This window comes from Gymnodraco acuticeps, unplaced genomic scaffold (genome assembly GCF_902827175.1).
Source record: "Gymnodraco acuticeps unplaced genomic scaffold, fGymAcu1.1, whole genome shotgun sequence".
Lineage (NCBI taxonomy): Eukaryota > Metazoa > Chordata > Actinopteri > Perciformes > Bathydraconidae > Gymnodraco > Gymnodraco acuticeps.
In genome coordinates, this window is record NW_022991091.1 from 1,747,887 (window position 1) to 1,759,922 (window position 12,036).

General features: G+C 43.5%; 1 protein-coding gene across 2 annotated transcripts in view; it reads left to right on the plus strand.

Moving 5' to 3' along the window:
• Positions 1-969: 969 nt before the first annotated feature.
• tsc22d1 (TSC22 domain family, member 1) overlaps positions 970-12,036 on the plus strand; it is a 38,069-nt gene continuing 27,002 nt past the window's right edge. For both annotated transcript variants that reach the window (XM_034236838.1, XM_034236839.1), the window contains exon 1: positions 970-4,312. In XM_034236838.1, the coding sequence (XP_034092729.1) occupies positions 1,710-4,312 (2,603 nt within the window). In that variant the 5' untranslated portion in view covers positions 970-1,709. The remainder of the gene's footprint in view (positions 4,313-12,036) is intronic.

The following is a 12,036-nucleotide window of genomic DNA, read 5'->3' on the forward strand; positions in this document are numbered from 1 at the left end:
CAATGTCTCACACACACACACACACACACACCACACACACACACACACACACACACACACACACACACACACACACACACACACACACACACACACACACACACACACACACACACACACACACACAAGAGAGAGAGAGGCCCACAGCACCTGTGTGTAGAATAATCCTTCAGTATATAACCTGTGTCTGCAGAGAGATCTAGCAGCTCTCTGTCCACCTTTGTTTCAGAAACATTGTTGTGATGTTGATGTTTTGCTCGATCCAAAAGGATGGATTTCATTGATAGGATATTTACAACCTGATTCATTTGTTTTTTGGGTTATTTTTTATTATTTCCGCAGAGATATACCCATCCCTTGATCATTAAATAACATATGTCTACCTGTCAGTAGACACAGTTTTTTCAAGTCAAAAGTCAACTTTATTATCAATAGCTCTGATTGTGTTACAAACAGGGAGACTGACATTTATATAATTGTACATATAATTTACTTAAATAAAAGTACAGGTATTACATTGGACCAATCAAACTAATTAGAAATAATGTCAAATACAGCGATATTAACATTAAAATATAATAAGCATAAACAGAGGATTATATTGCTATATCATTATTGTATGTGTCTTGCAATTCAAGTAAAGCCACACATTTGTCCTGTATTATAGCATATATATAATCAATATTAAATGTTTTGTATAATGTAAATACCTTATCATATACTTCATACATGTATTTTTTCAACTGTCATGTTTATGTCTGTTTTGATAGGGGCTATCTATCTATCTATCTATCTATCTATCTATCTATCTATCTATCTATCTATCTATCTATCTATCTATCTAAGGGTGCGCCCTCTCCTCGGCTCTTTTCGGTGATGTTGATATTGGGCTCGTCCCCGCCTCTCCCAGACTGCTTTATGTCTGGCAGCAGAGACCATGCGCGGTCGCCATATTACGGAGCACCCCTCCCCTTCAGCCCGTCACAGGCAGCACGGAGCCACAGCAGCGGTGCAGGAGGCAGGCTACAACGCTGAACAACGCTGGGGAGGACCAGTGATACAGCAAAACCAACGACAAAACGAGGATTCAGTGGCATGGATTTAACATTTGTACGCCGCTGTTAAGGGATCGTATTCGGTTATACATCTCTGTGCACCGGAAGAAAGGTTGCTTGTTTACATTTTCATTCCTTTGAGCACATTCAGTAGCTAAAACGGCTCGCTATAGTCTGTGTTTAGCTAGCCGGTGAAGGAGACTGGCAGCTAGCTAGCTGACGTTACTCCTCTGTCAGGCTAGCATCTACATGAAGGCTAACTTATCTAGCAGCTATTTGCTTTCAGTACGGGTGGCATAGTTTCTCATTAGAAAACTTACAAAATGTTAGCTTGTGTTTAACAAAGCCACTAACGGATATCACTGGTGATTTAACACTGGCATCAGCTGACGTTAGCTCGCTAGCTACTCAGCGAGCGGCCACTAGCTTCTCTTGCCTCGCTAACTGTCACCGTAAAACACTTCATCGTGTTTTAGAGGCTGTAAATATTGGCATAACTTCGCCTGACATTTGCAAACAGTCAGTTCTTGGTTGATATATTTATTTTTCGATCGTGTTGTCTGTTGGTCGAAGTGTAGTCAAAACGGCGCCGTTAACGAGCTGCAGCCTTATTGCATACTGTCAGAGAGCAACCTCCCCCCGGATCCTCTCGAAATGCATCATCCGGACCCTACAGGAGACTCTGGCAGTGTTAGAAAGATGGCGCACCCGGCTGTCTTTCACAGAAGGGGTAGCAACACAGGCAGCGGGAGCGGTTCCGCGATGTCAACACCGGCAAACCCGGTGGTCAATAACAGCCACGTCCCGGCCGATGATTACCAAGCCTCCCTGTTGATTCAGTGCCAACCCCCTGCTGGGTCATCCTCCCCGGGTCCCCATCACATGCCACCCCACAGCCTGAATCTGCATGCCCAGCCCCAGCCCACACAGACTGGAGCTCAGATAAAAAAGAAGAGTGGCTTCCAGATTACAAGTGTGACTCCAGCTCAGATATCTGTGAGTACCAACAACAGTATTGCAGAGGACACCGAAAGCTATGATGACCTGGATGAGTCCCACACAGAGGATCTCTCTTCTTCTGAAATACTTGATATGTCTCTATCCAGACCTAATGACATAGTGGGAGGAGAGAGGAGCTCTTCAGAGGAGACTCTGAATAATTTCCATGAGGCTGATACCCCTGGAGCTGTCTCCCCCAACCAGCCTTCACACCCACATGCCATGAACCAAGCTCAACAGCATGGTGGGACCATGGTGAACGGGAATGTGCATCATCACCATCACCATCATCACAACCATGCCCAGGTCTACCCTCTGTCCTCTGGGCCTGGGAGCACTTCACCTGCCCTCAATTCTGGAGCTGTACCCTGTATCACCCAGAAAATGCCTTCTAACGTGGGGGGCCCTCAAGAGAATGTTTCCCAGGCTGCCCCTCCAAGTATTGCCGCTCAGCCCCAGGGGGTTGTGGCCCCGGGATCCCTCCCTGGAATGCACAGCTCTGCTATGGACACTACAGTTGGCATAGTTAATCCCCAGACCAGCACTGTTAGTAATGTGAATATGTTGAGCTCTGCCAACGTGCCTGTGAGAGGGGGGATAAGCATGAGTGCTAGCAGTAGCAGTGGTGGCTTTCCTTTCAATGTGATGAGCAGCAGTGCAGGGAGCGGAGGTGCTGTTACAGGCGCAGGTAACCTTATAACCCCCACCTCTAATGTCAACATGATCCAGCAACACCAAAACATCAACTCCAACATTACTATGACTACTACGACTTCTGCTGTTAGTGCCTCTGGAGGGATCGGGGTCCCAGCTGGGATCCATGGAAGAGTTGGATCTGCCGTGCTGCAGCCTGCGAGTGCTCCTAACACATCTGTGGCCCCTGTAACATCGGCCCCTGCCCAGCCTGCCCCAGCTCCAGCCCCTGCTGTGGCTACCACCAGCTCTCGCTTCCGGGTGGTGAAGCTGGACTCTAGCTCTGAACCCTTTAAGAAGGGAAGATGGTTATGCAATGAATTCTACGATAAGGAGACCCCTGCCTCTGCTCCAAGCTCCGCTGCGTCGGAGACTGGCTCTCACAACATGCGTCAGTTTGTCTCTGAGAGTTTTGCTGGGACCTCAGAGCGAGAAAGCACAAGTGGAAGTTCAGTGAGTAGCACTATGAGTACACTGAGCCATTATACTGAGAGTGTGTGCAGTGGAGATGCTGGGGGACACCCAGTACCCCAACACGCCTCCCCTCCACAGGGATATCAAGGAATCCTCCCCAGTGGTTTAAGCATGGGAGTGTCCCAACCTTACATGCCCCCGCACGATATTACCCCCTCGGCTCCAACTAGCATTCAACAACCTGTTTCCATGCAAGGCCACCAGACCGCCATCCCGACATCCGCTTTACCCCACCACCAGCTCACTTATGCCCAGGCAGTTGCTAATCCGCCCTTAGGCTCCACACAGGGCCTGGTAGGTGTTCAGCAGCAACAGGGAGGCTATGCCCTGCCACAACAACCACAATCTAACCACCAAGCAGCCGCGGTGCAGGTGAGACCAGCTGAGTACACCCATTCACACCAAGGTGTCCCCCAGGCTGCCTCTCAACCTCTCTCCAACCAAACTGGATCAGCTCCCTCCGGGTCTGCTAACGGATTATGTCAGATGATAGGAGGCCTGCAGCAGTCACTGCTTCACACCCAGACCTCCTCCTCTAATATGCCCTCTCATATTGGAGCACCAGGTCTTGGCCAGCGGCCTCAGAGCCACCCAGGCCACCTGGACTGCCAGCAGCAGACACAACAGTCACTCCCAACACAAATCCAAAATCTGAGGACCCAGCTGCCCACAACAGTCCACCAGAACCAAGTATTTGCATCAAGTGTGCCTCCACCCAACCCTCAGAGCGCCCCCCAAGCCCACAACACTGGGAATAGCGGTCGGATGCCCACGCAGGGTGTTCCTCAGAGCCAGGCGTCTTTTCTCAGTTTGTCCCATGACCACAGCAGCGCCCTGGCTCTGGCTCATGCTGCCCAGGCCAGTGCCCTCTATGCCAGTCTGCCTACCTTCACCACCACGCAGCTGCAGGACGCCCAGCGGCTGCTCCTCCAGCACCAGTCGTCTCTGTTGGGGCTGCCCAAGCTGTCCGGAAGGGAGGCTGGGTTTGGATCCAGCGCTGGCCAGGGTCAGGAAGCTGATGGCAACGCCACTGCCGCCAGTGCCTTAACTGCATCAGCTGGTCTAAAGACTGGTGATGGAGAGGATGATGGGTAAGAGATTATATTTCTTTACTTTTTCTTCTGATTTATTTTATTGGTTGTAAACATATATTGGCACATTTTGTCTAGATTACTGAGAGATGCTTCCTGTAACATGTGTGCTGGTTGACCCAATCGGCATTCATAGTGTGGGATTGATGCTGGATGACTTCACTGGTTGCTGTGGCAGCCGTGAGGGAAGAAAAGTGTCATTGTGTTTCTTGATAGCCAGCAGACAATTGCCAGGCTTCCACAGGCTGTCTGTCCTCTTTCCGTTGGACACAGTGCAGGGTTCAGATGGATGTGACTTGTCTTTAACAAGTGGCTGCAGTGATTCAACATTTTACTCCTTTCTTGAATCCTGATAGTCTGCCTTACAGCGCACAATTTCTGCTGGGTGCACAGATCGCTGTACACACTCTCTCAGCACATTATTTTGTTGTTGAAAAGCAGGAAAAAAGAAGGAGGAGGCAGGATTATTTAATTAGAGATGGCAGGTGCTAGGTTGCTGCAAATGGAGCAAACTAGTCTTATCCTACAGATGAATCAAAACATTAAAGACTACTTCATTTTGTTTCCCAAAGCAGGCTTTATTCATAATCTTTCTACCTTTCCGTTGAACTCATGAGGAAGGGATGTCGGTTTACTAGTTGACATGTGTTGCGCAGTAGTCCTTTCCTTCACTGAAAGCTTATTGATTTAATTAAGAGCTCTCTCTATATTCACTATCTCTCTTCTTTCTCCCATCTCTTTGACACTCCTCCAGCTGTTACAGTTTGGTTGTAACGTGCTGTGAACCCGCTGAAAGCTCTCCTCTGGAATGCCTTCCCAACAAGTTTCAAGCACTGATTTCTGAGGTTACAGGGGAATTGTAATCACCCAACAACAGGAAATTGTCCACATTTCAGCCGCTCTTACCGTCTTAAACCCATTTTCCCAACCTCTGAAAATGTTATTATAACTTCCAGTTTCTAGGATGTTTGGCATGCCTCAGTTCTAATTACAAAGATGAGGTTGATGACTTGACTGGTTTTCATTCTAGGAATGTTAAGGGTCGCATGGATTTTATAATGATGCTGGTTCTGTTTCAGTCCCTCTTTATGGGCTGGTAAATGGATACTGAAGGATGGCTACTGTTATCACATGACGTTTAACTCTGGGGAATGTGACATCTATGGAGATCAGGTGGATTATTGTCTTTGATGATAAGTAGCATTTGGGTGAGACCAAAGCCCTTGTTTCAAATGAGAAGATTGTCCTGGTGAATTAGGCTCACAGTACATTTCTATGTAGTTTACCTGCTGTCACACGAATACAATTAGGGGACAGTGCCTGAAGTTGAAGTCTGTGTTTCACTCCCTGATGTGTGGCTGCAACTGAAACTGGACAATTTCAATTAATCTTAACCAACAAACCTCATTGATAAAATAACTGCTAGAGTTAGCGATTGCACACTTAGAAAGTACACACGCTAGACATGGCCGAATCAATCTTGCGATGTTTGATTTTTGATAATCAGCTGAAGCTTAATTCACTGTTAAGTTAGGCTTCAATTCTGCATTTAAATAACTGACAAACCACTGATTTAATCTGAGCACCCATGTTATTATAGCATAGAAATATAATTGTAATTTTTTTTTAGGTAAATCTTTCTCATGAATAAGAGCACACAGAGCTTTTCAGCTGCTCATTAGGATGTATAACCATCTTTGAGGTCACATTTTTCAATATCTTACTGCCATACTGATTAGTGTTACTGTTACATTTGTACCCAAATAAATATTTAGAATATATAAAGATGTTTCTTTCAGCTTACAGTCCAGCTACTGTTTCTGGATCATGGCTGTGTCTTCGTAATTGTTAGGAACTTTATTTAATTTGAGGTTTCCTACCTCTTGCAAATGTTGTGCGTCACTTGTGTTCAGGAGAAACAAAAACCAAGTTCAAACTGCACAGTGATTGGTTTAGGGAACCTAGAATAGTATTTCCAGCAAAAATACATCAGTAAGCTGTCTTTTTGTCTCAATCAATAAAATCGGGGGTTTTGTTTGCATTTATTTTCAATTTGTACTCATTTGGACAACACAATTTGCTAGCCTATATGATTACAATAAGATTGCACTTAAATGTAATGTCCAGTTTTATTGAATCATTGATATAAATGTCAGTCGTAACAGAGGAGGGTCTGGTATTGATTCCTTTCACTTCCCTGCCTCAAATTATGGCCATTTTGTATATTGCGACATTAAAGTATATGTGATAGTCAAGGTCACTTTAATGGAACCATACTAAGACCCAGAACCTGTTTCCTTTGTGTACTAATTGGGGGGGGGGGGGGGTCTGTGTGACATATCAGTTGTTGTTCTGTTCCCGGGGTCTGCTGTGAGGCTCCTGTGTGGGATGACCCTAATCCCCATAAATCACCTCCTAAGGCGAGGTTGTAAAAACGCCCGGGTCTCTTTAGAGTGTCAGTGCAGAATAGTGTGTGTGTGTGCGTGTGTTACAGAGTGTGTTTGAATGAAGGAGGCTGTCAATTGTGCATTTGCACTAACATGCCTTGCATTAAGGGAATATGTTCAAAATGGGCGGGTGGTCTGTGTGTGCGAGTGAGGAGACAGCTGTGTCTTGACTGCTGGTGGTTATAGGCTCATTCACAGTAAAACAGTGATTACAAAATGACAATGAGCAAAATGTAAGTAGTATGAAAGTGTTCTAATGTGCAATGTGCATATTTTCACATGCAGTCTTTGTATTTGAGGATGTGGTTTGGTGCTGCGCTGCGGTTCTCATTGTCAAAGTTTCCGATAGAAGACAGTGTTTTGACGAAAGGTAATAGGCCTGGTTTGCAAACTTGGCTAAATGAGTTTGGTTATGGGTCTAGTTAACTTTAGTGCATGGTCTTATTTTCTGTTCCTTTTTTATGTAAAACCCTTAACCCTCAAAGTTATTCTTAGTATTGCTCATTATTATGTAGGTTTGTGGTGAGATCTGGCTGTGAACTAATGTCAGATATTGCATTAATGTATCATGCTTAGTTTGTTTGAAGTTGTTCAGTTCAAGCCTAGTTAATAATCGTATGTTATTGAGACAATGACTCGGGGTAATTCCTTTTTTCAAAATCAGATGTTTGATCTAAGTTTATTTTTATGAATTTTTTCAGTTTAATATTAGTATTAGCCAGTGACATGGTCATCTATTGATGTCAATACAGTTATGTTTTGTTTTGTTTAAATACTTGCCCTATCAGACCTACTATAATGGTAAAAACAGGATATTACATTTCTACTAATAATACTACAAATGATGTGTGTTTTTAGAATGGCCAACACAGAGCCAATGACGATGGATTGTGGCAAAAGTTGAGCAAAGTACAACTTTTTATTAACCAGCCTACATCTTTTTTCTCAAGACCTTGTTCTGCCAGATAAATGGTCTCATTGAAACAAATGAGGATGCTGCAACACATCCCTATTGTTAGTCTGAATACAGACTAAGTGTGTGAGTGTGAAGGCTCAGGGGAATGTGGCTTTGGCTGGCATAATGATGGCTATCTCTGCCGCTGGCTGTTTTGAATGTAATCTTGCCACTGGCGGTGCAGAGAGCCAGTGTGTGCTGGGCCCGTTGCTCATTGTGCAGAGATCAACGAGATCCCCAGAATTGCCAACACACAGAGGAAGTGACCCAACCTGACCCAACCTGACTCAGTCAGACCTACTGACGCTGGTATAAAGCGGTGAGGGCACAGCAGGCTGGACCAGATGGAACCAGACCGAGCAGAGTCCAGCTCTGATAAATCCTGTCTTTGTGTTGCCCCACTGTTCCCTCCATCAGTGCCCACTCTGCAGATGGTTTTGTACGATCATTGGCTCACAGAAGGTTATACTATAGAAACACCTGATGCCCAGATGTTCCAGTCTTCTAAAGTGGGTCGTAGATAAAAACAGATTTTAAACAGTGGCCATACTTCGTTTGTTTTTCTTTCAGACCACATTTCCATTAATGACAGCCATATGAGTTTAGATGCAGACACTGTGCCAACTTAGCCTTTCCTCTGCTGTTACATTTAGCTTGCGATCAATCATAGATCGAATCTTGTAATACATTCCTAAAGGCAGCATATCTGTGGTGTAATACTGTTGTTGTCTTGCTCTAAATATTGTACATTTTGAATCACAAACACTTGTAGTATTTTAAGATGGCTCTAAAGGTTCTAGATAGCCATTTTTGTTGTTTTCTAAGTTACAATGGATTCCAATTTGTCATGGGACTACATAAAACATGTATGTCACTATTAACCTGGACAAAATAATTTATATTCACAACATTATACACTTATTATACTACTGAAACACTTGGATCACTTTACATTTACAAGCATTTTTATTTCATTACAAATAGGACACATATTTGTTTGTAAAATAGGGCCATATATGCCAATGGCTCCAATCCAATATTGTCCCTAGTGTTTATCGATTCAATGATCGACCCAATTTCACTGATGCAAATTAACGACCCAAATCACCTCAGCCTCTTTGAATTATGCTATTTGCACCCCGAATTGTCTCATCCCTAATTCTTATGTTGACCCTTTATCCGTTTTTATTTTTTTACTTGATCATTCTCTGAAATTGATCTGCAAATTAGCCATCGACTTAAAATGCACACAGGTGTATAGATTGGACAGATGTTGTGCTTTTTAAGCTGTGACAAGCATTTACTGATTTACTGATGAAAAACACTAATTTGCTGTTGTTTTTGTAGTATATGCACCAATATTGTGGCAGTGTTTGTTTTATATATCGAGCTCTGGCTTTTCCACAGTTGCACTATAAAAGGTGTCTCAGTAAAAGTAAACAGCATTTGTTATTTATTTTGCTGCTGACACCTCCCCCACCCCAGCACACAGACCGAGCCAGAGAACACCAGAACACAGCAGAGCGCTAACAGGCTGTGTGTGAGCGGGAGGGAGGGGGCTCTCACTACACCACATTGAATATTTACTGTCTTTCCATGCCAGGCAGTGAGCGCATGAATGGCAGGATAAAACTAAACAAGAACATTGTGAGCTGTTTACTGGGTATTAATAAGACAGAGGTTAATACAAACCACTTGCACGTGAACATCTCTATAAATCCCCCTGTCTCTGTGTATTTGTGTGCAGATGCATCATTGATTTCAATTATCTGCTCGCCCCCCTTCTCTCAAAGGGTTTATTTTTCCATCAATAAACAGGATTGTTTCACTTAAGAGTGTGGCGGGAAAACTAATGGCTCGTAATGGATGATAATGGATTGTGTTTTTAGCAGGCCTTTCATCTATGGGAAAAAGCCCTTCCACCTCTAAATGCACGCACGCGGACCAGCACGAGCACATGCATGCACGTTGCACGCTCATATATATCCACTGAAGGGGTTAGTCTGTAGTGCAGTGAAATCAATAGACTGGGGTCGTCCTGTTGGATTCCGGAGAGGTTCAATGTTCGCCTCATTTGTTCTGGGGGAATGAGACGGTTTGAAGCACTGCAGGGATCAATTGTTAACCAAAATTGGATTGTCATGTGTTCATATCCTTACTAGTTCCGGAGAACATGGACTAATAGTGAGTCATTGTACTTGTAAAAACAGAGACTATTTTTTAAACTATTGTTCATGGATTGACACAGGAATGACCTAAGACCCTTACAAAACGCCTACCTGAATTAGGGCTTTTACCTGGATTATATGAGCGATGTGGATGGCATCTGTGGCATGCCATTCACATTCTGGTTGCTGCTCAGACTGACCCTCTGTTCCTCCTGAAAGGGCTCATCTAGCTGGTCGCTTGACTGACAGTAGAATGACGGTGCATTAAACAGAGGAGAGGCGGGTGTTAAATAACCTATCCCTCTCTTTATTTTGCTAAGAAAACCATTTACTTTATCTTTTGGCTGGATGTCAAATTTGATTTCAATTGTTTGATATTACTATTTTAGGCAGATATGCCTATTGCCGCTACAGTAACCAAGGTAACCACAGTAAACAATGCTGCTGTAGGTGCAACGTGTTTTAGAGAAACATGCTGTGACCAAAGAGAAAGGACTACAGGTTTATTTATAATAAAAACACAGTATACATACATAGGATCAAATTGTATTAATATTAAGATTTGAAAACTTGGAGTCAAATATGTGCAAGTTGGAGAGACTTGCTAGAGCTACTGTATTATTGTAATGTGCCATATTAGAGGAAATTAGTATTACCTAGGTAACAATATATTCTTCTCATCATGTTTTGCAGAAGTTATTGAACAGAAGTAACTATTTTGTGGTAATACAAACCTCCGGTAATCTACGAGGTTTGGTCTAACATCAGTGTGATGTACTATGAAGGGGTGTTGATGGAGGTTTTATGTTTAGCCTCATTTTTTTTTTTAGGCTTGAGTGGGCTGCCACTGTCACCCCCCCCTCCCCCCCGAAAACATGCAGACATTGTGCTGAATCATGGCCGGCATTCCTGTGGCCAGAACACTGTCCAGTCAGCTCCAGGAATCTCTATATCTCTGCATCTCTCTCTGTGGCACACACACTCTCACGCACACGCTCAAACATAGACAGAATGCATTGCATGACTTTGCTATTGGCGTAAACATTCCTGCTTTTTTATCCACATCGAATCGATTTTTAAATGATTTTACAGGGATAAACATTTCCAAGGTCATCCGATATAGGCGAAGTGATAGATAAAAATGTATTTTTCAGTCTGTGTGGAGGGTTGTGTTAATTGGTTATTGGAGCGTTAATTGACGATTGAACGGTAGGCAGATATTAAGGTGCTTTTTAAATGCAAAACTGCAACTCATATTAAGTGAAGCAGAACATTTAGTGAAATAACCTGTTGTGAATTTTGGAAATTATAACAAATCACAACTTGTGATTGAATATGAGTTAGATATTAGTTCTATGGAATGACATTATTATTATCATTCCATAGAAGTTGAGAAGGAAGTAAGAATCTGTTGGGACTGCACCAAACCTGTTTTAATTATTGATTAATCTGATGATTATTAACAGGATAAATTCGTTGTTATAAAAAATATCACAAAGAGGCTTGAAGACTGATTAAGAGTTTTTGCTCTGAATTATTGTAACAAGTAATTGATACATACCAAGGGCGCCAGAAGCAGGGGGGCCAGGGAGCCATTGGCCCCCCCCCCCCTTTTCAGCCCTGCCCCACATTTTCGCAGCAGCAGATGCTGCGGAAAACTGTACAAATCCCGTTTCAATAATTCCCCTCTACTCTAAAGTCGCATCTAAAACGCGATCTGATCTAGCTGTGTATATTTTGTTATTTTTGATTGTTATATTCAATCTCACTAGCTACAGGCATGTTTGAAGCTTGTAAAGGGAAGATGACAGCTCTCACTGGCCACTCTGCTGTTCCTCAGCGCCGCTCCCCCTCCCTCCAGCTGAAATTATGAATGTACGGTGCTAATCATAGATAACACGGCAGGGTCCGTTACAGTTTGTTTTGATCTGATTTCAATTAAGCAAAGTCTTGGCTTTCAGACTATTAAACTTGTTTCGGAAAATTCAGATGATAAATAGGCCTACAACTTTGAAGCTTGTAACGGCATAATTACAAGCGGAGAACGGAGTAACTTGGGTCACAGCAGGCATAACAACAGCCGGTGTTTCCCGTGAGTGCAGTAATCCAAACAAAAATATTTCCCCTCCGTAGTATTTTGATAATTTGCTCCGC